Raw genomic sequence first — 26,438 nt, forward strand, 5'->3', positions numbered from 1 at the left:
GCGCTGGGTTCTTGACGGAGCTGCTGGTGGCCAACAGCAACTTCCAGCACCCTTGGGCTTCAAGGCATCTGCTGCACTGCTACACCCCACAACTTGGTGAGCAGAGGAGAAGGCTGCATGTCTTAGCCCATGCTTGCTATGGCACTTAGGCTGCGCTTTGAAGCCAGGCCATGGCTGTTACTAGTCCACAGGAGCGCTCAGCCCTTCTCAAGATAGGAGCAGGCACTGGTATGGAGCAGAAGCGTTTAGAACACAAGTAATAGCATGCACACATGGTGCCTGCTCCAACTCCCCTACCAAGCAGCATTGCTGACAGCAGGATCCAGCTCTCCTTGCACCAGGGTTGTGCTTCAAACCCTTCCTCCAGCAGCCACATCACAGATTTGGGACATACCTAGTTTCAGAGCAGTGGCTGCAAGACCCAGCTAGAGACATGCCATGAGCAGCGTGGCCATGACCTCTGTCTGCCTAGTGTCCCCCAGAGACCTCACACAGAGCAGGCTGGAGGGCTGTCTCTCCATTGGCCAGGGCCACACCTGTCACACCTGGCCAGCTCGTGATGGAAGGCCAGGCTGCCTTCATCCTGTCAGACACTTCAGCTATGGAGAGTGAGGCATTATGTGGGAGCAGGACAGCGTGTCAGACCTGTTAGGGCACCTGTTGGGCTTATGCACCTGTCAGGAGTGCTGTGGGCAGCCTGGATCACAGTAAATCTCACCCAGTTAACAGGAGCAGGAAGCAGCGCTGGGATGAGCTCTTTCTGGCATCCAGGGCCAAGCCCTACCTCACTAGCAGAGAGCAAAATCATTGCTCTGCAAACGTGGCCAGCTTCACCCTTCAAACAGAGCCAGCAAACTGTGAATGTGGCCCCACTGACCACAGGACAGGGGAGCAGCTCTGCTGCCTGGGGACCTCACCACTGGGAGCAAGTGAAGTAAACAGCATCTCTTGGGTCCTTCAGGATGGTGTGGAAGATGCTAAGGCTTCCAGGCAGGTAGGTTTCCTCCCAGTGTCAGACAGCAGGAACTGTCCAAGAGAGGAGAGCCCAATCTGTCCTCCTGCCTTAAACAACTGCAGAGCAGCAGGACAGTCCACATTCCTGCTCTGTGGCACAGCTGAGCAGAGGGACCAAGCCTTGCACCATGGGTTCCCCCAGCCAGCTCTACCCTACAAGGAAAACATTTGCACCAAAAGATGCAGATGGGGAGACGCTGTTTTCAGCACAGCCGGAGACATGAGCCCCTGGGAGCTCTTCGGCATGGCACAAGCTGGTTTGAATAAAGCACAGGTGAGGGAGTGTTTGCAGAGTGCCTCACACGTGGCAATGCTATTGTCACTGCAGGGTGGGAGTGGGGCCCCAGGGGTCCCCAGATGAGGAAACGTTCCACATCCACACTGCGCATACACACACTCTCTTCCCGCTCACCCTGCCTGGAGCCACTCGTTAACCCTCCTCAATGAAGACGCATTGGAGTGATAATTTACTGTTTAATAGACTAACTTTCCATTTCCTGTTGCCAAGTGCATCCAGCATATTTCTCCACGGTGCCATAAACTGCAGCTCTGCCCTGCCTCTCAGTAGGAACAAGTGGGTTTTCAGGATTTAGCTATGACCTGGGCCCAGGAGTGAGCAGAGACGCTGGGCTTTGTTTTCAGAGGAAGAGGGCTTGTTCCCACCAATCCCTTTTACTTATTGTAATCCTCATTTCACTGACATCCCTGAGCTGGGAAACAATCTAACCTGAGAGATCTTGAAGGTCTCTTCCAACCTGGTTTATTCTATGTATTCTATGTATGTAAATAAGGAGTGCCTCAGCCCGATGGATGAGGGAGGCAGCAACTCTGTTCTGATCTTGTTAACAAAGATGCCCTGAGTGCAGATGAGGTTGCCTGTGCTCCATATTAATGGCTAGCTGGCAGCCAGTCCCACGCTGGGGTGTAATCAATAAGCTGCATGTCTGCTTGGGCTTATTGTGCTTCCACAGTCACAGGTGGTCTCTCTTGCTAGTCCCTCAGTTGTGAGTGTCTCTGTACTCCAGTTCCTCCTCCCCTAGAGCACTCAGAGAGTAGCAAAGTACTGGAGGCCAGAAGAAAGTCAGATTCTGCACACATGGGATGGGGGAGCTGGTGCTAGCCCCGCTTTGCCTCTGTTACCAGAATTCCCACAGTGCAGAGGAGCCACTTTCTGGGTGCAGGTTCTGCAGGAAGGAGCAGTTTCAGTGGCACAAGCCAAAGTGACTGGCTACCAGGGTCTGACTGAAGGACAGCAAGAGGATGGCAGTAGCCAAAAATAACGTAAGAGGGAAAGGGTTTAGCTTGCCCTGTGACAGAGCTGCTCAGCCCCAGATGCAGGCATGGACTCACTGGAACTGGAGGATCATGCTAGGGGCTACCTGCAGAGTTGATTTTTGCCCTTTATGAGTGCATCCTTCCACAAGCCTCCTCTCTCAGCTCTTTAGGTCCTTGTCTATCATAATTATAGTCCAGCTTCCTACCTCCTCCATCCCTTCGATGCAGCCAGGCAGGACAAACCAGGCATCTCCAAAGCTCAACACCCACACATGTGTCCCTGGGACCCCCAGCGCTGGGGGTGGCAAGGGGTCCTGTCTTACAGGGTGTGCTGCCAGCCCCTTCTTCCCTGCTGCTGCAGAATGATCTTGGAAAGGTACAACGTATTTTGTGCAGGAGGTTGCTGAGACCCTGCTCCCCAGGGGAGCAAGGCTTAGACTGGAAGAAACAAACCCTGTAACAACCTCACCTGACAGATGCCCACAGCCATGATGCCCAAGGCAGGTTTGCACCTCCATTCATCCCAGTTCTCTGCCACAGCAGCACAGAAGCTTCAGCCAGAAGCAGAGAGGATGAAATGTGACCCAGTTCTCCTCTCAGGTGCAAAAGAAGACAAGCTTGTCATGTAAGGCACCCCACAGGAGAGCTGGGTGGTGGGTTTGTAAAACCTTCTCAGAAGCAAGGCAAGGGATGCTGGTGTAACACAGGAGAGAGGTAGGACTGCAGAGGGGAGCACAGTAACATCCACTCCAGCTAAGAATCAGCAGGGAAAGTGCTGTCCCCTGATCCAAACTGAATCAGCACCTCGAAGGCTGATGCTGGGAGGCATCTCAAACTGTGATGTACAGCAAGGGACAGCTTCTCCTTGCCTCAATATGCAGAAGCCCAGAAACCACCCCACTGCACTTCTCATGCACAAGCACTTTCTAGGAGTAAAGCTGGAGCAGGCTGGGGTTGGACAGCCAGCGCCAGCAGAGATCCCACCCTGGTCCGCTGCACAAGTGGAAGGTCAGCGTGGGACCCAGCACGGAGATCTCGGCACCTACGTGCCTGCACCATTAATGAGCTTCAGCACGGACCCCTCATTGAGGGGATGAGTAAACAAAACTAAACATGGTAATTTATTCACTCCATGAAAAAAATATTAGTTAATCCAAGCCAATGAGATTGTAAAGCCTGATAACTGGTCTGGCTGGTGCCAACATCCATCGCTAGCAGTACTCATGGATTTTTTTTTGTCTGCACAGTTGCCCAAGGCAGTGAGATGCAGCAGCAGCGTGACAGCTCCCAGCCACACATGGTAATTTAAGAGAGAAAACACAAAAAATCATCTTATTTCAAATCCAAACCAGGGCAGAACAGCAAAAAAAAAAACCCCAAAAAAAAGCAAGCAACAATCAAGACAACTCACAAGAACTGATTTAGAGAGCAGTGACACTCTGCAGAACTTATTTGCAAGTCTGTGCTGCACAATCTGAGATTAAAAACACTGCTTAATAAAACGAAGGATGAGCACTGCTTGTTTGCTTTCTGACACCACTGCTGTGCAGGAAACCCAACGGGCCAAAGCAAACACACTGAAAGCCGAGCCAGCCCCCTCTAAATATGCACCTTCCCCCAGAGTTTGGTCCCAACAACTGCTGCCCTTTCACTTGCAGTCAAGCCTAAGTGCTTGGTTGTGGCTTCAGGGACTGAAAGCTATTCATTTTTTTTCAATTATGTAAGCCATATAAAGCTGTCTCTTTGAATCACAGCTTATCAGGGAGGGGATGTTTGGGTTTGCAGCACTCAGAACAGCTATTGTGAGTTTTTATAGCCCTTTTGTTCAACGTTTCCAAACCCAGCAATGTCCCGCTGGACTCCCGTGCCCACTTTCAAGTGCACAGAGACCCATCCCCTCCTGCTCTCCCAGCTCCCTGGAGATGGGACACACCGGTCCCAAGGCACCCCAGTCCAGCCCTGGAGGAGGAGAATGGGACCTGCTTGAAGTTGCCCCTGCAGGAAGGCAGTGCCAGTTCTAAGCGCATTGTGCCGCTCGCTTCTCCTGCTTGTTTTGCAGTTGCACAGTGAGGATGTTAATGAGTGTCTGAGCCACGGCAGGCAAGCCCAGGGCATTTCAAACGTGGAAGAACTTCACAGAGAAATAATCTGCATAAAATCTGAGACACCATTATTAAGGAGGAGGAAAAGAAAATGCAAGAAGAAACCATCCTCCCTTGGCAGGCAAGAGTTGCAAGAGAGGAATTGTTCTACAGAGAAATGTATTCATTTGATCCATTATTTATACAAAGTGTTCTTTGTAAACCTGATTTCCCATCACCCTGGATGACAGCAGGGGGAAGATGGGAAAAGAAGAGGTCCAACTTCATCCCTGCAAGGGAAAGACAGCCTGTCTGGTCACCCTGCATCACACCGGGATCCCAGAGAGGGAACAAGCCCTAATGCCATGGGAGGCTAGTGCCACCCCTGCAGGGAGGCAGCACCTCACCAAACACCCCTGCAATTAAGAATAGAAGCTCTGGGGTTCTGAGCAGACATTTCTTTCCTCTTGAAGGAGGATGCACCACCAAGTCCTTGTTGTCCCAATGAAACTGCTTAAACCACTGAACAAGCCCACTAAAAATAAAAGCATTTAATATGGGGTTTACACATGAACACACAGAAAAGCAACAGTCTGCAACAGTACATACACAGCATATATAAATAAGGACAAAGGTTAAAAATACTTTGGAAACTATAGACTCTGGGAACAGTTAGTGGCTGCTCTGGGAGGAAGCAACTTCGTGAGTCATTGCACACGCAGACAAATGAGACACATCCAAGCATGACTAAAACTCCCTGGTGCCTGTGAGACAGTGTGAACACATTGGGACTGCAACAGCCGAGGGTCCTAGGGGCTGAATCTGTTAGCCAGCACCATCCTCTGCATACAGAGGACAGCACCATGGGCTACAGCCCAGGGCATCAAACCCCTCCCAGAATTGCCCTGTCGAGAGACTGCAGCCAGCTCCTTGGCGGGAAAGGCATTGGAGACATGCAAAATGCCAGGCTGATGCCCCATAGATATTTGTCCTTATAGCTAAGCAAATCTCAGTTGTGCCAGAAGCCAGACAGAGTACCTGAGCTAAAGCTATCAGTAAAGGGGGAACAGTGGAGAGATGAGTTACATTCCTCTCATCTCTGCAGGAGCAGTGTATTGAGTTCCAGGAACAAGATTGCCTTGCCAAACAGACACCTAGAGATATGCACCTGAATAAGCAAGGGACAATAAGGATAGCAGGGATGGGATGAACAAATGCTTCACCCAGCAACCACCCCCAAGGCAAGCAACAGGAACAGATCCAGGTCTCTCTGTGCTGCAGCTCAACCTGCAGCTCTGCCTCATCTCTATTTAGAGGCAAAACCGAGATCCCCAGGTCTCTGCTAACAAGTGGACTGCAGGGGCAGGGTAGAAGTGCAGTCAGCAAAACACACAGTGCCCTTTGGAGAGGAGCAGAGACAGCTTCAGCCTCCAGAGGAAATGATTACAGACACATCCAAAAAGCACATACCACTGCCACAGCAAACAGCCTCTGTCCTTCCTCACAGCATCCCTGCCTGCCCAGTCCCTGAAGAACTAGCGTTCTTTCTTTGCTGTGACAGAGGCTCCTAACACCAGCAACTCCCAATTCACACATCATCAGCCCCACTACCTGTTACATTTTCAAGGGAGCTCCTCCAGTTTGGGGTCAGAGGAGGGACAAGCAACTCTGCTAAACTACCAGGAACATCCCTTTGGAAAGAGCGGGATGAGGCACATAGGTTTGTAACATTACAAAGAAAGAAAGAAACAACAAACCAACTGAACAAAACCACACACAAAAAAACCCCCACACCAAACAAACAACACTCCCCCCCCCCAAACCAACAAACCAACCAACCAGTAAAACAAAACAAGTGACTTTCAGCTAAGCTGCACAGGGCTCTGATGCCCTGTTTTGACAGCTCTAGCCAGCCGCCCTGAACTCCCTGCTCACATCCCAGTATTCACACCTCCTGCCACCAGTTGTCTCAGAAAGCTGCCAAAGACAGAGCTCTAACTCCTGCTGGCTGCTGGTTCTTAAAGATTAGAAGACAATTATAATTGGATTCCAGAGATTATTTGCTTCACCAAGAAGGGCTGAGGAGTGTTTAGATGGTTCCTCAGCTGATTAAACCTTTATTTCAAAGTAGTCACCCTGTGTGTTTCCTACCCCAGAGCAGTTGCAGACAGGTACTTGGAAAGATTAGCTTACTGGAGCACTTTAGCTTAACAAGACAGCTGATGCTGGCCAGCTGTGATGGGTGTTTATCCCACATCTAGATGGTTTCATCTCATTTCTGCAGCTCAGGCCAAAGTGCTGAAGCCAGCTCCAGCCCTATGCCCCAGTTTAATCAGCTAGTTGCCTCAGCAGCCATCTAGGTATCAAGCCAAAGACATTGGCACCATTTGCAGTGCCTCACAAATGGCTGGAGTCCTTTCTTGCTGCTCATGTTGTTCCCATGCTGTGCAAACAGCCATCAGGCTCTGCCTATACTAGACACTTCCAAAGGCTGAGCTGTCCTGCCCCAGACAGTCTTTGCCAACCTCCTGCCCTGCTCAGCTTAGCTTCTTTGAGGGAATACAAAATGGAGACCCTCCCCAGCAGCAGTGATGTACCATGGAAACACAAAGGCAGTGAGCAAAGATTGCCTCCAGCTCAAGCTGAAACAGAGGGATGAGTTTAGAAGCTTTTTCCCCTGCCCCCACTTGAGATGATGGCATGCAGAGCCTCTCCTCTGCTTCCAGGCCCATCCTGTGCTCTGCACCATTTGTGCACTCCAGCCCTTCAGGGTCAGAAAGGCAAAACAGAGCCCAGAGGAAGCAGGAAGGCAGGGCTCCAGAGGAGGCCTGGAGGTAAGATTAGCTGGCAGGATGCAGGTGAAGGCTGAAGTCCATCATTCTCACTGCTAACATAGGGGAGGGAGCAAACCCAAGCCAAGGTGTTAAAAACTCAGAGCAGAAAGGGAAAAAAAATAAAAATACAGCCTAGCAACATTGCAGAGAAAGCTGGGAGTGCACATAGGGCCCTGCCATGCACAGGGCTCTCCTTGTAAGCAAGCACTCCAGCTCTTCCCAGAGCCAGAAGGTCAGACATGCCGCACAAGTTTTGGTTAGATAGTGGTTTCCCCTATAGTAGAATGAAACATAATTTATGTACAGAAAGAAACAAGTCCCTTCAGGCTTTGCAAAGGTCCAGTTTCCAGAGTGCTGCCCTGCTGGTGAGGGGTGCTGTGAGCCTGCAGCTCTCCCCTCTCCGTGCAGCACACTATTCACAGCTTGTGAGGCTGGGCAGTCCCCACCCAGCAGTTGGTGCAAGGAGATTCAGAGGGACGATGAATCCTTGGAAAGCAGGTGGCCTCGGATGCGTCTGCAGGGTTCCTGGAGCAGAGAATCAGAGCAATTGAATGCTTGAAACACAGAAGACCTTGCAACAAAAGTCTGAGGTGCTGTCCTCCCCCTGCAAGGACTCTTCCCTGGAGTTTGCCACCCAAACCTTTTAGCAACGAGCATTAGAGGCACACAGGGACAAACACAGCAGCTGGCTGTAGGCTGCAACAGTCTCTCCTCCCACTGCCTCCTTGACTGGCTGTTAGCACCACCCTGTGCTGCCAGCTCCCCTCTGCTTTCTGTGACAGCCAGCCTGCCAGCTCATGGGCAGAAGGGCAGTACACACCTGCTCAGGTGAAACCCCTCAAGGACCAGCTTCCAGCATGCCAGCTGCCTGCAGCTCAGTATGGAGCAGGCTGCTGTTAAATCAGGGGACTGTAGCAGCCAGAGCCTTGTGCACATGCCATCACCCCTGCAGATCTTAGGGCCCAGCAGGTCAGGTTTCCCACAGGGAGGAGAATGGAGGTGGTGGTGGGGGATGTGTCTCACCTCTTTCCGGCCCTCTGAAGATTTCAGCTTTGCCTGGGACATGTGAGCTGGAGATCCACATTTCTGTAACTGGACAAGAGAGGGAATAGGAGAAATGGGGAATGAACTGGTGTACAATTTGTAGAGAAGGATGGGGGAGAGTGAAGAGGGCACAAGCCAACGCATCAGGGCAGGAACAGAGCCAGAGGGGCAAGACTAGAATGGAGGCCCAGTTCTGCCACCTCAGTCCCAATGCTGCCCTAGCCATCTGCTCTGATCTCCTCACAGCAGCTTCCCAAGGCCTAATTTGATCATACAGAAGAATCACAGAATGATAGAGGTTGGAAGGGACCACCAGAGATTGAGTCCAACCCTTCTGACAAAGCAGTATCACCTGGGGCAGGAACACATCCAGATGGGTTTTGAAAGTCTTCAGAGAAGGAGACTCCACCACCTCTGGACAGCCTGTTCCAGTGCTCTGTCACCCCCACTGTAAAGATGTGTCTCCTCATGTTGGTGGAACCTCCTGTGTTCTAGCTTGTACCCTTTGTTCCTTGTCCTATCACTGGGCACCACTTAAAAGACCATCACCTTCATCTTGTCACCCACCCCTCAGATATTTATAGATGTTGCTGAGATCCCCTTTTCAGCCTTCTCTTCTCCAGACTAAACAGCCCAGTCTTTCTTCATAGGAGAGATGCTCAAGTCCCACAGTCATCCCTGTAACTCTCCACTGAACTCTTTCCAGCAGATCTCTCTCTCTCTTGAGCTGGAAAGCCCCAAACTGGACACAGTATTCCAGGTGCGGTCTCACCAGGGCAGAGTAGAGCAGGAGGAGAACCTCCCTAGACCTGCTGGATACACTTTTCTTGAGGCACTCCAGGATACCATTGGCTCTCTTGGCCACAAGGGCATATTTTTGTCCCGTGGATAACTTGCTGTCCACTAGGACTCCAAGATCTTTCTGCATGGAGCTGCTTTTCAGTGGGATGACCTCTAGTCTGTGCTGGTGCCTGCTGTTATTCCTCCCCAGATGCAAGACTCTGCAGTTGTCCTTACTGAACTTCATGAGGTTTACCTTCACCCCACTCTGCAGCCTGTCCAGATGTCACTGGATGGCAGCACAGCCTGACAGGGTGTCAGCCACTCCCCCCCAGTTTTGTATCATCAGTGAACTTGCTGAGGGTACACTCAATCCCTTCATCCATGTCACTGATGAAGATATGGAACAAAACTGGACCCAATACTGATCCCTAGGGAAGACCACTGGCCAAAGGCTTCCAATTGGACTCTGCACCACTGATCACAGCTCTTTGAATGGCTGTTGAGGCAGTTACCAATCCACCTCATGGTCCAATCATCTAACCCACTCTTCTTGAGTTTACCTACGAGGATGTTATGGGAGACAGTATCAGAAGCCTTGCTGAAGTCAAGATAGACAGTATCCACTGCTCTCCCTTCATCTCTCCATTTAGCCATGCCTTCATAGGAGGCTATCAAATTAGTCAAGCAAGATTTTCCCTTAGTGAATCCATGATGGCTACTCTTGATAACCCTCTTTTTTTAATGTGGTTAGAGATGGCTTCCAGAATGAGCTGCTCCATCACCTTTCCAGGGATGGAGGTGAGGCTGACTGGTCTGGAGTTGCCTGGGTCTTCATTCTTGTCCTTTTTGAAGACAGGAGTGGCATTGGCACTCTTCCAGTCCTCAGGCACCCCCACCTCCCCACCTCCTCTAGAAACTTGGAACCTTCTCTTTGGCAGAGAACAGTAAGCAGCCCCCACAAGAACTGCCAAAATGAGTACTCAAAAGTTGCACCCAAACTCCCCTCACAGATGGCCCATTGCTTCAGCAGTGCTGGGAGCAGCTCTTACCAGGTGAATGTTCTCTTTGCTGACTCGCTCAGGCTCTGGAGTGGCATCCCTGCTCTTCCTCTCCAGGATAACTGGGGTTCCCAAAACCTTCCGCTGCCACAAGAAGAAAGGGCTGTTGGCTAGTGCTTAGAGTGCAAAGTGGAAAAAGAGGGAAGGAGCAGGATACATTGCTGGAAAGCAGCTGGATGCTGGGAAAGAAAAAAGGAAGCCAAGCTGGGACAAAGATTGCAAAGCAGAAGCAGCTGAAATACTTTAGAATAGAATTAACCACGTTGGGAAAGACCATACCACTAGGCTGAGCCTGCCTGACTGTAAAGGGCTTGGGAGTTGACCTGGGGCCTGGCCAGGAGCCCAGCCTGTCAGAGGCAGGTACATGCTGCTGTGTAGCAGCCTACAGCACGCTAACACCTGTGCTAAAAGGGTAGACTACATAAACAGCACCCTGTCAGTCCTCATCTCATCTTAGGATGCAGCCATCTTTCAGAAGACTGCATAGGCCCTACAGCCATGTGTTCAATAGCTAATTACACTTTACACTGACAAGGCTTATTGTCACTGTACTGCCTTTTCTATCCCCAGTGGATCTGTGTTCTTTGGCCACCAGTACTTTTGAACAATCCCTACACTTTGAGGGCCTCATTTGAGACAGAAAAAGGCAGAAGCAGAAAGCAACATCAGAAACTCAGAGCAGAGAGCAGGGGCCAGAGGCTGCCTTTACCTTAATGAGGCCGCTGAAGGAGCGGGAGCGGGCGCGCCGTGGTGCCGGGGACACGAGTACATCAGAGCCAGGAGTGAGAGCTGTGGAATGCTTATTAAACTAGGAGGAAACAGGAGTGCAGTGTTAGCACAGTTATTGCCAGTTACACCAGGCACTTGCTGCTGGGTGCTGTCCTACCCACTGCTCTCCGCTCTCAGCTTGTCTCTTCCGCACTCCAAAAGAGAGGAGCAGCTCAGAGCTGCAGGAAGAGGCAAGCGTGGGAAGGCCACATCTCCCGTGCAGAATTAACAGGAAGCCTGGGTGAGAGGCTGCTTTGTGATGGCTTACCAGATTAGCCAGAAGCAGTAAGTGCTGGAATAGAAAGGGGGTTAGGGCAGCTGCTGGAAGCTGGCAGGTAGGGCTGGTGCTGACCATATTCATCAGTCTCTTTGGAGCTCCAGGTTGTCTGGGGATGCTCACGAGACTGAGATGAGACTGATTTGCCATTCCATGCAGGCAAGAGGGAACAGGACTTCCCTTTCTGAGGGACAAAGGTCAACAAGGCCGCGATCAGGACGAGGGAACTACTGGCAAGTCCCTGGCTTAGAGCACTAGGATAGGTGGTCTCCTCCCCTGTCTTCTTACAGCTCTGCCACTTACACAGCCCAAAGCCCACCCTCCCCAGGATTAGGAGCAGCTTTCAGGAAGGCCCTGCCTTCAGCCCTGTGCCCAGGAAGTGCTGACAAGCACATTCCAAAGATATCTTTCATCCCCACGCTACCTGCCGGAGAAGTTTCTTCTTCTTTGCAGAGTCAGGCATATTGTGGACATGGCGGAAGAGCTCCTTCAGTGCCTCCTCCGTGCGCTGCTGGGTCTCCTCCTGATGGCAAGAGTCCAGGCGGCTTCGCTTCTGAGACTTGAGGGGCTGCGGTTCCTTGGAGCCAGGAGACGTCAGCAAATCCAGATCATCCTGGGAGAGCGGAGACAGCAGTCGACTGCTGTGCTTTAATCCAAACGAGCCACCCATCTGAGCCGGCCTGGGAAGAATCTCCTGAGCTGCCTCAGCCCCAGTGAAAGCACAGGGCTGTGTATTCCCTACCCCTCTGCAGCAGCACTGCACCAGCAGGCCCCGTGCCAGGAAGAGGTGACAGTAATACAAAGGTGACCCCATTGCTTCTTCCCTCCTGGAAACCAGCTGCAGGAGCCCTTCCCAGGCTAGACGAGGGTCAGTGCACCTCCTTGCGATGCATCTTCCCTCTTCTGCAGCTCTGTGAGGCAGGGAAGCCTTTGCTGGCCAAACAAACAGTAGCCTTTATCCTAGCCCCTCTTCCAAGCAGCCTGGCCACGCAGCAGGAGCGTCTGTCTGTTTGGAGTGCACAACCTCACGAAGGAGCAGGTGTTGCATGTACTGGGCACAGGGAGCACATTTGCTGCTAAACAGGGGCTGGTAGCTTTCCCTGTGCTTTTGATTAACAGATGCTTCAACTCTGCCCAATTTCTGTAATGCAGCTGCCCCTACTACCACACCATATGGTTCCCTCACTCCTGCTCTCTGACAGATCCCTTTTCACAACTTTTTTGTTTTCAGCTTCTTTCACTCACAAGGATCCCTACACAGTATCACAACCTCTGCCCTTTCATGGAGGGCAGGTGCTGCATTTGCTGGCCTTACCTTTGATGCATGGGCTCTGGATCCCAGATAGTGCAGCCTGGCACACTCCCGGATGTATGCTGGGGCCTGTAACAATGATCAGAGAGCAGTCCAAATGCATGTGTATGGCCCTGGGGCAAGAGTGGCTTCAGCAAGTGCCACACAAGCCACTTCCATCAAGACTCAGTTGTTTAGGACAAAGCAATAGGATTTCCTATCCCCGCTGCAGTATCTGTTCAGTTTCCTTTTGATGCAGGCAACAAGCACAAGTGGAACAGAGTAACAGCAGAGTTCCACAGAAACTTTTCCCAAGCAATTCCCCCAGCTCTTAGATGAGTTCTGACAAAGAAGGGGAAGAACACTTTTCAGAAAGCAGATGTCTACAGTGACCAGGAAGTTCCTGAGAAGTCAAGAGACTCTGTGTTGCACACACACTTTGTTGGAGGAATCAGCAGAAAGCCCCCTGCTCCTGGCTGCCCTACCCCAGCAGCCTGCTCAGGACTGCAGGCTATGCCTGTAACAGCAGTGGTTTGACTACCCCTTGCAGAGACATTCACAACAAAATGGCCTGCCATATTAGATTCAGCTCTTGGCACCACTCAACCAGGAGAAGTCCCTTCCATTTTGTTATCCTGCCAGAACCTGAGAGAAGCCTGGTCACTACCTGCTCCCAGGAAGCAGGTTTCCCTGCCAGGCAAGGGGTGCCGGTGTCCAGCAGAGGGTGGTGTTACACTACACCGGGCTTCTGACCTGCCCAGGCACAAAGCCACCTACAGCTGGGCCTGTCCTCCTCCTGGGCTGCCTGCCCAGCAAAGATCTCCTCCCATGCCACTAAAGGAACACTTTCTTGTAGAAATCCTCCTTCTTCTACTGCAGAAGACAGCGCTTGAATATATACTTGACTTGTGGGATCTGTCTGGACAAGAGGCTTTCAGTCTTCTGCTGAAGGGCCAGGGAGAGCAAGACCCCAAAGTGCACTTACCTTGAAGAGCTTCTGAGAGTGTTTGATCATGAAAGTCACTCCATTGTTAAGCTTTGTGATATTCTCCTGAAGGTCATTTGCTGTCACCTGGCAAGAGGGCACAGCCAAAGGCACAGCAGTCAGAAGGGGAGCAGGAGGAGTTTCTGCTGCCCTTGCTGTCCTTAGGACATAAGACAAAAACAGAGCCTCATCAGGAGACCTACTCTGAGGAAAAAGACAGGCAGGGCTCACAGCACACCTCAAAGAGCCAAAGGTGCTCTGAGAGGAGAACTATACAACTCCGGGGCCAAACAGTTACCAGCAGCGCAAGAAACCTTGCAGAGAGAGCTGCAAGGTTTGTCTGGAGCTGTCATCCTTAAAAGAAGCAGGACCATGCTGTGCTTTCAATTCTACTGAAGAAGATGAAGCATCAGTTGCAAACAAGACCTACAGCAGGTCTGGACTGAATGCTAACACTAAGTCCTGCCAGGAGCTCCATCCCAGTCCCCAACCCTCAGCTAACCTTCCCCCCTTTTTCCTTGCCTGTAGGCCTGTCAAGCCTCTGCTCTCTGCCTTTTGCAACATCCCACCCACACATACTGAGGCACTGCTCACATTTCTGGGCCACAGGATGTGGGGTGCAAACATGAGGGCAAGATTGTGGGCAGACATCTTGTTCTTGTCCTGCTTCTTGGCGGTCTGGTAGAGCAAGTCCAGCAGCAGTTTGAGCAAGCTGCGGTTGGGTGCGGGAAGGATCAAAAACAGCAGCTGGAGGGCTTCAATCTGGCGCTCTTTGTCTGGAGTGCTGGTCTTATTCCCCTTCTCATCAAACAGTGTCAAGTCTGCCAAGGACACACATTACTATTCATAACAGCAAGACAAATGCAATCAGATACCTTTCCTGCTTCACATGCAGATCTCCAAACACAGTTCTTGGCCCTCTCTCATCATCTCCCAAGCTCCCCACCTGACGTCTTAACCTATGGTACTCCTCCCACAGGACAACACAGTTGCTAAGAGGTATGCTGGGTTGAAGGTGAGATGGAGGAAGTTCACATAAAGTAGTTCAATAACAGTTATTAAGTCCATAGAAACCACACCTCACTCAGGAGGCCCCCAGACTTCACACAGGTGGAGACCCAGGTTACCATTGTAGGTTCTGTTCCTGTGGGTATCCATTTATTGCTGGAGAGAAGAGTGGGCTAGACAGACTCGGCCTGATTCCTTAGGACTTTCAGCTCATCTTTCTACCATTAGGCTGAGATGGCAGGGCAATTCCTTCTTACTCTGCCTTTAAGGATTACAATTCTGCAGCCTAGTGTGCAGCTCTGCAGCATTACCAGCTTTCTAGGAGGCTAGCTCTATTCCCCCTGCTCATCGCTGTCCCTGGCTGCTCACTCACCTGCAATTTTGAGGTGGGCATGGAAGTGCTTGTGTGTCAGCAGCGGCTCTGGTAATTCACCCAGGAACATCTTAAGCAGGGTGGCCACATCATTAGAATGAAAATCCCCAGAATCCAGGTCAATATCTGTACCACTGTTCAGAGCATCCTTTAGGATCTGTTGCCTGATGCTGTTGCCTGGCACCCGAAACAAGCCTTCTGCTCTTAAATCTGCTTGGCAAAGAGGAGTAAAAAGGCCACTGATTAAACAAAGGATGAATTCCACCTTCTTACTAAAGCAGTTCCCTCCCCTTTCTAGGGCTTGACAGCAATGGACTTGATGATCCTTGAGGTCTTTTCCAACCTTATTGATTCTATGATTCAAACCTCAGTGAAGTGCATTCAGAGATGTGACTCCAAGCTGGCCCCCATCACTACAAAGAGTCTGTGTACAGAGGGAAAGAGATGAACATATCTGCTAGACAGTTCTGCGAACAGTCACCTAGTGCAGTCCCAACTCCTGCTGCTTGGGGAGCTCAGAGCTTCTCACACTGCCTACACCCCTGATGCAGTCCAGACAGACACCCCTTGGGACAGCAAGACAGAATCACTTACTTTTGTGCAGATACTCGATCAGCTGGGAAACCTGTGCAATGCCTTCTTCTGTCAGTGGTGAGCCAAACACCACCCCTTTCTCTGCAGAACAGAAGATAACATGTTGAAGCAGCTCAGAAGTCAACATCCACAGAGATGAGTGGTCCACAAAGAAAGGGAGGTCATCATGGAAACATCAGTGCCCCAAAATGCTAAGGGTGAAGGTCATGAGGAGGTAACACAAGCATGCCCAAGTAAGTCACTTCATCTCACCATGCTGTACTTACAAAGGCTTCACCACCCTGCTTCTTGCCTCAATTTAATTAGTTTATATCAGCAAAAGCAAACCTTCCCTAGCTTGTGAAAACACCAGAACAGATGCTCCAGTTTTAAAGGGCATATCATCTGCAAGCCTGGACTAGACTAGACTAGAATTAACCAGGTTGGAAGAGACCTTTGAGATCATCGAGTCCAACCTATCACCCAACACTATCTAATCAACTAAACCTTGGCACCAAGTGCCTCATCCAGGCTCTTCCTAAACACCTCAGGTGATGGTGACTCCACCACCTACCTGGGCAGCCCATTCCAATGGCCAAACATTCTTTCTGTGAAGAACTTCTTCCTAACATCCAGCCTAAACCTCCCCTGGTGCAGCTTGAGACGGTGTCCTCTTGTTCTGGTGCTGGTTGCCTGGGAGAAGAGACCAACCCCCACCTGGCTACAGCCTCCCTTCAGGTAGTTGTAGACAGTAATAAGGTCTCCTCTGAGCCTCCTCTTCTCCAGGCTAAGCAACCCCAGCTCCCTCAGCGTCTCCTCATAGGGCCTGTGCTCCAAACCACTCCCCAGCTTTGTTGCCCTTCTCTGGACACCTTCCAGCAAGTCAACATCTTTCCCAAACTGAGGGGCCCAGAACTGGACACAGGACTCAAGGTGTGGACTGACCAGTGCTGAATACAGCAGAATGAGTTCCCTGCTCCTGATGGTACACTATTGCTGATACAGGCCAGGAGATGGAAATATGTTGAAAGGACATGATGTGATAGTCTGGACTGTCCAGGTGCCTGCCACATTAGAATACTCCACGCCTGGGAAGGAAGTTCCAGACAATCCTCATTGTGGCTTGACGTGGAATGGAGCAAAAAGAAAACGTGCAGCTACGAGACTGCTGGAGAGAGCAACAAACACTGCTGGAGAGAGCAGACATGATCTGACTGGCTCACACTGGGCTCCTTTTCAGGAAAGGATAATCCATGGAATTCCCTGATTCCAGTGAATCTCTGTTCCAAGTCAGCTGCCTTGGCCCAGCCACAGTCAAGTATGAAGTCTGAAGAAGGCAGAACTATAAAAAAGGAGAGCAGCAGAGCAATGAGCTGGGCCTTTCTCCATATGAACCACTGACAGCTCCTCTCACCCCTGGAGTGTGCTTTCATCTCATTAGGCATCATCCTCCAGCACATACTGATAATGAGGATTGTTTTGATTAACCAGAGACTAGTATGGTAGACCATACTACAACATGCTGACTGGGACTCAGAACTGGAACCAGGTACAGAACTGGTTTGTCCTGCCTTTGCACTTACACTTCAAAGAGCCAGCAGATTGAAGAAAAGAGTATTCCTCCCTTCTCCATGACCAGACTGCCAGGAGCACAGGCCCCTTCTGACAGCAAGCTGGGCCACTGCACCCCAGCTTTCTATGGCTGAAGAGTTCCCTCCTTATTGTTACAGCTGATAGCCCAGCAGTCCATACAGTGTATTGGCTGGTCTGATAAAAGTTGTCTCTTCCACAAGCTTTCTCTTGTCTATTTTTTTCTTTCCTTCTCATAGCACATTTTGATTTTACTAGCTCTTGGTCTATTGTACTACAGATCTTATTCTTCTGTGTTGTTGATGATCACAGCATGTGGGAAAGACCTGGTTAACCCTATGCGCTTCTTTAGCAGTCTTCCCGTGCAACTAGATTTATTCTGCCTGAGAAATGTTCCACTTTCTTCCAGGACTTCTGAAATAACACAGTAAGCCATCAGGAACTCCAGCCTCCTGCTCAATCAAGAACTTTCTGACCTGCTTCTGATAAAGAGCATGCTTCAGTCCTGCAGGAGAAACAAGGGTGATGTGACCTCTCACTCCACATGTAAGATCTGCAAGTCTCGAGTACAAAGGCAGAGAGCAGTTGGCAAAAGATTCCTTTCCTTGAAGAAAACTAAATTCATTAGACATTCAACAGATAGAATCAATAGTGGCCAGGAAGAGATGAGGAAAATACATCTCGAGACATGCAGGGCCTGACAAATTCAGTTTACTTTTGAAGTCAGAAGTTGATATCTGAATGAGAATTTGATTCTCAAAGAAACCTGAAAGACATGTTTGGAGAATGGATGCTGAGTTACAAAGGCTCAGATGTTATTGCATGATTGCTTCTGAAACTAAGAAGCAGCGTGAGATTGAGTTTCCTGATGCTCAAAGAAGTTTCCAAGTATTTGCAGTTTGATCAGTTCTGAGCTCTATGGTCCTTGGCCTCTGGCTTTGAAGAAATAAAACCTGTTTGTTCTAGCGGATCTATAACACGAAGAAAAACAAATGATGGCTCCAAGATGAAACACACAATACATGAGACTGGCTTTCTCTGTAGGCACAAACTTCTTTTTCTCAGAGTTTGGCCAAGAAGTTCACAGACAGTGCCTGTCAATGCAGGGAGACACTGCTGTTGCAGCCTGGGAGTGCAGCCAGCAGACTTGGAAACATCTGCTAGCTGTGGCTGTAGTGAGACACATGGCCATGGAGATGTCTGAATGGGGGGGGGGAGGTGGAGCTCTTGGGGAAGACAGCTAGCTGGAGATGTCAGGTCTGGTAAGAGCAGTGCCCCAGCAGAGTACAGTTAATTTACCAAAATGAGTCAGAGAAGTCTCACAAGCCCCTGCTAGAAGCTTTTGACAAGAACACACTAAAAAAAGCGCTTTCATCTTCTGTGCTCACTCCTCTGTCGAGTGTCTGAATTTAAGGGGTTCTGCTACTTTGCAGGAAGAGGCAGGAGCAATAACAGGGAAGAGCACAGTAACTGCAGGCTGGGGCAGCATGAAAACCTAAGCAGTCTTCCTATGAACAATTTGTATAAGGAATTGTTTGGATGATCAGACACAAAGGGTAACAGCTCGATGTCCAGATGGAGACAGATGACAGGTGGTGTCCCTCAAGTGTCTGTACTGGGACCAGTGCTGTTCAGTATCTTCACTGATGATATGGACAGTGAGATTGAGTGCATGCTCAGCAGATTTGCAGATGACATCAAAGTGAGTGGTGTGATTGACAAGACTGAAGCACAGGATGCCATCCAGAGGGAGCTGGGCAGGCTGGAGAGGTGAGCTGAGGGGAATCTCATGGGGTTCAATAAGGTGAAGCGCAAGGTCTTGCACCAAGGTCAAGGCAATCCTCGATATCAATCCAGGCTGAATTTTCTGGAGCTGGTTTCAGCCCTTCACTCCTGGCTCACCCAGTGGGAACCCTGCTAGACACTCACCCTGGGCTGGACAGCACTGCAGGGGAAAATCAAGTACTGCAAAACATTTTATCATCCTTAGGTGAGAATTATTCAATATTGCCATAATCTACCTTGCTGCTTGATAATAGCAGAAGCATTCAACCTCAGGCTGCAAACATCTGAAGACAGGTACCCACAGCTTCTCTGCCAGCAGACAACAAGTCTAGCTAGGAAACCAGAGCTGACAGGGGTACAAGAGAAGCCCAGATGGAAGCAGTTTCTGTCTAGATGACAGAGAACATTTAGTCAAATTTATCAGAAGAACCAAGCTTCCCTTGAGTGTGGGTAAAAGTGGGAGAAGGCATACATGCACACCTAGAACACCCTTTTAGTTGCAACAAAGCAGGGTGGTAAATGTCAGCCAGTGAAGATGAGAGGATCTGAACAGAACTGCACTCAGAAGCAAATCTCAGACTTCTGAGAAGGGGCCTGGGGCTACTGTTTCATAACCAAGAGAGCTGAACTTGAAAGAGAATACAAGAATAGTCAGTTTACCAGAAGAAAACGCCTGCTGAATGACTGTCTCAGAGAGAAAGAGGAATCTGACATCTCCCAGGGTTGAATCTGGGCCTGAGCGGAGTCAATCTGTAGAGCTTTGTCACTGACTCACTGGATTGGGATGTGGACCAGAAGGGCACTGGCATTTGGAGGAGAAATGTTCACAGATTTATGAGTGGCACAGACAAGACCTTCCAGAGAGACGGAACAGCAACTGAAGGAGACAGTAGGCCCTGAGGGAAGTCAGTGGCCTTGAAAACCTAGGCATTATTGTTCTTCATGAACCTGATGCTCTCAGCCTTTACTGATATTCCACCACTTATGAAGAAAGCTAACAAGCTAAGGAAAACAAAGCATGGACTACAGTGGGGTTGGAGTGGCTGGAGAGCAGCCATGAAGAAAGGGACCTGGGAGTAGTGGTTCACAGCCAGCAGTGTGCCCAGGTGGCCAAGAAGGCCAATGGCATCCTGGCCTGCATCAGAAATAGTGTGGCCAGCAGGAGCAGGGAAGTCATTCTGCCCCTGGACTCTGCACTGGTTAGGCCACACCTCGAGTACTGTGTCCAGTTCTGGGCCCCTCAATTTAAGAATTGAGACACTTGAACATGCCCAGAGAAGGGCAACAAGGCTGGGGAGGGGTTTGGAGCACAAGCCCTATGAAGAGAGGCTGAGGAGCTGGGGTTTAACCTGGAGAAGAGGATGCTCCAGGGAGACCTTATTGCTGTCTACAACTATCTGAAGGGAGGTTGTAGCCAGGTGGGGGTTGGTCTCTTCTCCCAGGCAACCAGCACCAGAACAAGTGGACACAGTCTCAAGCTGTGCCAGGGGAGATTTAGGCTTGAGGTGAGGAGAGTTCTTCACAGAAAGAGTTATTAGCCATTGAAATGTGCTGCCCAGAGAGGTGGTGGAGTCACCATCCCTAGAAATGTTCAAAAAGGATTGGATGTGGCACCTGAAGCCATGGTTTAGTTAGTCATGAGGTGTTAGGTAATAGGTTGGACTTGATGATCTCTGAGGTCTTTTCCAACCTTATTGATTCTATGGACACAAACAAACAGAAAGACAAGGACACCTTAAGTGTGTATTGGAAGAACCTGAAGCTTATTCAGACACCCCTCTCTGAATCAGTGCTATCCACTCAGACCAGAAACCCTGAGGGACCAAAGCTCTATCTCTCTGTGGTGTGTGCTGCACTGAGTACAGCAAGCAGCTGACACATCGAGGCCAACTTGACATAAACCACAGCAATACTCCCCTGAAGAGGGGAGCTCTAGAAGCGGTAGGGCGTTGCCAGGATTAACCTCCTGGCTTCTGTTTTGCTCTTCTCTAGAGCTGGCATCCCCAGGGACTAAGAACCCATAGAATTAAGCAGTCAACACAAGCTCAAAACAACACCAAGCCCATACTGCACACTGTGTGTCACAGAAGAAGTAAGTTGGCAGCACCCTAGAGGTGGGCACCAGCCAGCAGACCATACCCACCCTTGCGCTTCAGAGACATCAGAGAACGAAAAAATCCAGAGGCTGTGTTGTTTGCCCCAGGCAGCTTTGGGTCCTCCTCTCCCATCAGCTGGGCCAGCTCTGCCCCAGGCAAGTCAATGAGCCTGGTGATGTTGCTGACGACCAGCTCTGTGAACACCTCTGGTTTTTCATGGCGCAGCTTCTCCACGAAGAAGTCGGGGTTGAAGATGATGGGCTGGCTGCGGAGGGAGGAGTCGTTGCAGATGACAAAACTGCAGATGGCATCGCTGCAAAAAAGGAGAAAGACAAACAAATGGTAATCCTCCAGTGCTTTGGTTTTTCACACCCAACTGGTCTGTCCTGAAGGAGTCATCTGATGACACAGGAGCTACCAGCCTACACCAACAGCACCGTCTGGTTTGGGTGAGTGTTCTGCAGTCACATTTCACTTTGGAGCAAAACCATTTCTGGCCTGTTTGCACAACACAGCCCAAGACCAGTGCTCCACAGTGTGAGATGATAACCTATGCAACACATGGCAACCAGGACTTTCCCTTCACCTATATTCTATTAGATCAGGCAGGAGTGACATCCAATATTTTGCATTAGCTTACCACTCTCAGTCGTAAGTTTGGTTCTGTCTCTTTTTCTACCAAAAAATGCACTCCCAGTGGCCTGAAAGTCTAAATCTCAATCTAAGTTTTCTTCATGGCCTGCTTATATTAATCAGTTCTCATTGCTGTCCCATTACCTCTACCTTCCTAGCAACAATGGGCAGTTCCCATGCCCAGAGATTTTGCTGCTAAGATCACAAACATGCCATAACACTGGTTCACAGTTCTGCTATGGATGTGGTCAAATGCTCCAGGGGTACAAGCTACAACTCTCTGGTTACTGCTCTTTGCCAGCTACAGTGAGTGTCCAGCTCTGTACTCTGAGTTTGGAGTGAACACAAACTCATCAGTGTTAGCATGAGGAACCCCTACAGTAATCTTTCTTCTGGAACATATCTTTCTGGAGTCATCCAGTTCTTGCCTCTTCTTCAGGCTGTCCTTTGTCTAACTTTCCTATTCAATATTGATGCCTGCTTTCTTAATTTGGTAGTTTCTCATGTGGCACGGGAAAAGAGATGCACCTGAGGCACTGCTCTGGGGTTAATCAGCACTCTTAATGCTCACACTGAAAGCTCATCCCAATTTCTATCTACCTCTAGGTCTTCTGTTATCATCTTCCCACTGCCATTTCAAACACTTGCATGCTTGTGAAGTCAGGCCCACAGACTAGTTACCTAGCTTGCTTCTCCTGTCCCTGTCTTACTGAAATGTGAGAATTAGTGTCATTGTTCTGCAGTCACAAGCTGCTCCTGCCATGATGTCATACTCTGCTGTGAAGTCCTGGTCTGGCTCTACGAGTTGGTACACCAGTTCTTCCAGGGCTCTGGGTGGAGGCTGCCTACTCACCCAGCTTGCACACACTGCCTGCTTTCACTGCATGGCATTTCCCAATCCTTTAATCATTCTTGAGTTCTCATATAATTTCCTTTTCACTGCTGCAACATCCTGCCTCGAGCTACCACCATTTTCCAGCACAAGTAATAGAAATGCTGTGCTGGTGTCTCCAAGGATCAGGTCAATCTCTCAGGTCTGCTGTGGATCCTAGAGCAAGCATGTGCTCTGCCGATCAGCCCCGAGGCCACCAAAGGCTTTTCCCTCCAAAGCATGCATTCCCATGGAAGACTGAAGCACCTTGACCTTCCTCTCTTCTTTGCCAAGGCATGAAGACCACATCAGTGTGTTTGGACAATGCTGGGCATCTATGCTTGGCATGCCTGCCACCAAAAGCGTTTGCAGCCCACTGGACCTTACATCCATTGGTTCAAGCAACAGAGCACTTCAGTTCTTAGAGATCTCAGTAACTTACTGTCCTGATTGTAAATCAACAGTAGCTAATAAAAGGGAGGACATCAAACCACATACTGGCAGTCACCTGAACTCCTCTGCCCACACACAGTATCTGTGAACGCAACAGCTATTTGAGCGACTGCTGTACATCTTTGACCTGGAAGACCATCCTGGCATGATTTCTAGTATGCATGATCAGAATGAAAGAATAAAAGCTGGGGCTCAGGCTCCACAAAGAGAAAGATACTTGCTGAAATCTGATGAAACCAGACCCTCAGCAGCACTTGCATCGTGAGAATCCGTACGAAACGCGATCCCCTTGCCGCTGCTCTCCACGGATGCCAAAGACTTCGTCAAGAGGATGGAGATGAGGCAGGACTGCAGGGCAGACTGCAAGGCAATCTGCCAGGTCATCTAAAATTTTAGAAAGCCATTAAAGGCTCCCAGCTGCATGGCTCAGAGTGGCCTAACAGGCATGCTGCTGACTCCAAATGGGGACTGCATTTTTCTGAGCACCTCCCAGCCTGGTTTTCAGCAGTTTGTTATCTGCAATGAATCAAGACCGTTGCAATAACCCAGCATCACCTGCCAGAAAACAACTGCCAATCGATCCGATCATATTCACATTTCATTGCACAGCAGGGCTACAATGCACAAACAAGTGCCAGCTCTGCCCATAATGTGGAGCAAGCCCTTTGCCTGAAACCCATGACAACTCATTCTGTGGCAATACAGATCCTGAGAAGGGTTAATAGCAAGTGTATGGGCCCAGTGACCCTGCCTGCAATGATCCGTGCACTGTTATTCACTCACTAGCAGTTTTGTTTCCCCACAGAGAAGATATGCAAATACTTTGCAGCAGTTACATCAAGCATCACAGATTATCTGCTCCTTCTGACAATTAGATATCTAGATTCAGAGGGGAAAAAAATTCAACAATTTTGTCAACTCTGACTGACTGACACGACTTCTCTGCACAGCCAGCGTTACAAGACACACAAAGTTTAGCAACATTTAATGCAAGAAGAAATAGAAAAAAAGTAAAATTCTTACATGAGTGCTGAGAGCTTTTGGAGAGGCATTAGGAAGCAGAGACAGGGAAAAGAACTTGCTCCTTGTTTCCAGCCACAAAAGAAACCTGCCTGTCCCAGCACAGCCTATGCAAATTCCACGCATGCTACGAGACACAAGGGCGCATTATTGGGTCTGAAAGGCCCCCTTGGCACACACTGGGCATCAGCCTTCACACAGAGACAAAACAGAAAAGAAAAGCTGGACAAATTGATTCATGTCTCTTGCCAAAGGCTGCGTAGCTGGAGTTGAACGGCAAATAATTCCTACCTAGAAACCGGCGTTTTGAATCGGGACCAGCCGTGGTTTTAAGTGCTCTCCACCTGCACCCAAGAGGAATTCACAAAATAGGCCCAAATCTACCCTGTGTTTACCATGAGTAAAGCCAAGGAACACGTTCCCAACAGCACCCAGGCACAACTGATGTTACGGCACTTTATGGCGCTAGCAGGACAAGGGCAGAGTCCCTTAATGGCACAACCCTCTGTGAGAAATTGTGTTGCCTTTAATATTTGGCTTTCGCAGGGACCGTGGGGTTCGGTCGTTGGGCTGATTGGTTCGTGATGGTTTGTATTGTGTGGGGCATTGGGAGAGAAAGGTGAGGCGCCAACAGGTCTAAAGACTGGCCAGGTTAAAAGTGCAGGTTTTGTCTCAGTCCTGATGGACTCCAGATGGAGAGGGGTGGGAGCGTGCTGGGGAATATATGAACATGTAGGTTTTAATGTATTAATATGTATGTTTGCCATCTATATAAGTTCAACTCGTGTTGTTGGGGTGCGCCTCTAGCAAACTCGCTACGCGCCCAGCGCTGTGTTGCCTTTATTTTATAATAAACTGGTTATAAATTTCAGCAGTGAGTTCATTTCTCACACCTCTGCCGGTAAACCTTGCTAGAAACACTGTCTGCCCCTGGCCTTTCACGCTTTTAGATCCTTTAAAAGACAGAGCATGTAGACCATCCCCTCCAGAGCTGAAAGGAGCACCTGGCCATTGCTCTTTGCTACCATTACTGTGCCATCATGTGCCGTTCATCCAGTTCAGGCTTCCCAGTCCGCATTTCTCTGGATTCCCATCCAGTTTCCCTGCCTGCCACAGCTGGGACCAGCCTTGTGTACTCTTATTGTGGTATGGCACTTCAATGAGCTACTTAATTTTGAAAGGTCACTTTATTAGCAGCTCTTCCTTGCGCAGGAAATTTGCCTTTGTATGGTTATTGCTAATCAAAATGGAAATGTGAAGCAAACCTATTTCTGAGCAAAGATAAAGCCCCCACTGGCTTTACACACAATAACCCTGCCAACCCTCACTGCTGCACACACTATAACCTTCAGAAAAAGCCGTGTGCCCCATCTGCTGCTTTCACGTTAAAAAAGGAAGATGGATGTACTCTACCTACACTCACAGTTGATGTAACATCGGCAAAGGAGAGACAAACATGTATTCAGGGAGTATGTTGGTTTGCAGGGTTGTTTTGGGGGGTTTTGGGGTGGGGTTTTTTTGCTCTGCTTGCACTTGCAGAGTTCTATTTTCTCCACGCTGCTGTGATCTCAGCTTGCTTTTGCGACACGTCAAAAGACGACAAAATAAAGGAATAAATAGCTTCCTCTCCCATCCCATGAATAAAAATCAAATCCTAATGAATAATAAAACCTTCAGCTAATAGGCTTGTGATTAAGACAGCAGATTTGGAAAAAAATGGGCCCTATATTGTGCTGAGATTCTTGCCATTCTAGTATCTTTTAGAAGTGAAGCCTGTGATCCCAGCCAAGTCACAAAGAAAGCTGTCTGTCACACACAACATTCTTGCTTCAGGCATGACAGCCCCATCATTTCATGGGGAGTGGATGGTGCAGGAGGTCAAAATCATGATGGATCAATTAATCCCTAAGGTAACTAGATCCAGGCCAGGGAAATGCCTTGGAAATTAGGACAAAAATGAGACTTTCCCTGGCTAAACCTGGTGATTGAACCTGTGGTGCAAGAGCTGTGCAAGCAGGCAGATTAGGACACGTGGCAGCAAGCTTGCATTCAGATAGGTGCGACCTGGTTTAGTAGCTTTCACAGACTTTATGTCGTTCTTACGATAGCCACACAAAAGCAGAAACAGGTTCAAGCAACATGAAATAGAGGATAAGGATAACACAAGGAAGAAAAGGATGAGGTACCTTTGGGGAAAAGCATTAGCCATGTTTGTGTGGACAGGAAAGTGGAAAAACTGGAAGCTGTAGATTTCAGAGGTACGTGATGTACCTAATTCAGTGGGAAAATCCCTCTCCAATGCTATTTTGCAGCCTTGGTACATTGTCACTAAGGAGCTAACACTTCAGACACACCACGGTAGAGTTTTACCATACAGGAGTAAAAGGATTAAGGAGCTTTGGAAACTAAGGCAGATAATGGAAGAAAATCTCCCTCTGTAATAACAATCTTTAGACTCTGAGAAAGAGTCAGGCTGCTACCAAACACTGAGAGCAGGGCGATAAGCAGGCAGTGCTAAAGAACAGAAACCACGAGCAATTCTTTGCCTGGCTAAGCACAAAGGGGGACGGGACAGATGCGCACAGGCTCATATTTCCCCAGGGAGAGAGAAGTAGCCTCGTTCCCT

General features: G+C 49.4%; 1 protein-coding gene across 1 annotated transcript; it reads right to left on the minus strand.

Moving 5' to 3' along the window:
• Nucleotides 1-7,574: 7,574 nt before the first annotated feature.
• Nucleotides 7,575-23,898, minus strand: ARHGAP19 (Rho GTPase activating protein 19). The gene is made up of 12 exons (XM_009908110.2): nucleotides 23,816-23,898; nucleotides 20,883-21,148; nucleotides 15,386-15,466; nucleotides 14,792-15,001; nucleotides 14,005-14,231; nucleotides 13,411-13,497; nucleotides 12,450-12,515; nucleotides 11,559-11,747; nucleotides 10,799-10,897; nucleotides 10,081-10,173; nucleotides 8,228-8,296; nucleotides 7,575-7,729 (listed from the first exon to the last, which is right to left on the minus strand). Exons 1-12 carry the CDS (start codon nucleotides 23,842-23,844, stop codon nucleotides 7,673-7,675), a joined length of 1,473 nt encoding a protein of 490 aa, XP_009906412.2. The 5' UTR covers nucleotides 23,845-23,898; the 3' UTR covers nucleotides 7,575-7,672.
• Nucleotides 23,899-26,438: the final 2,540 nt, after the last annotated feature.

This window comes from Dryobates pubescens, chromosome 8 (genome assembly GCF_014839835.1).
Source record: "Dryobates pubescens isolate bDryPub1 chromosome 8, bDryPub1.pri, whole genome shotgun sequence".
NCBI classification, from domain to species: Eukaryota; Metazoa; Chordata; class Aves; order Piciformes; family Picidae; genus Dryobates; species Dryobates pubescens.

What these genes read in the sequence shown, in the direction of transcription:
- ARHGAP19 (XM_009908110.2), bottom strand. Translation starts at nt 23,844, where the DNA reads ATGCCTCTCCAAAAGCTCTCAGCACTCAT. An exon ending in TGCCCACCTCAAAATTGCAG is followed by an intron (nt 14,232 to 14,791) that starts GTGAGTGAGCAG and finishes TGTCCTTGGCAG; the next exon opens with ACTTGACACTGTTTGATGAG. An exon ending in CCAGAGCCCATGCATCAAAG is followed by an intron (nt 11,748 to 12,449) that starts GTAAGGCCAGCA and finishes CCGCTCTCCCAG; the next exon opens with GATGATCTGGATTTGCTGAC.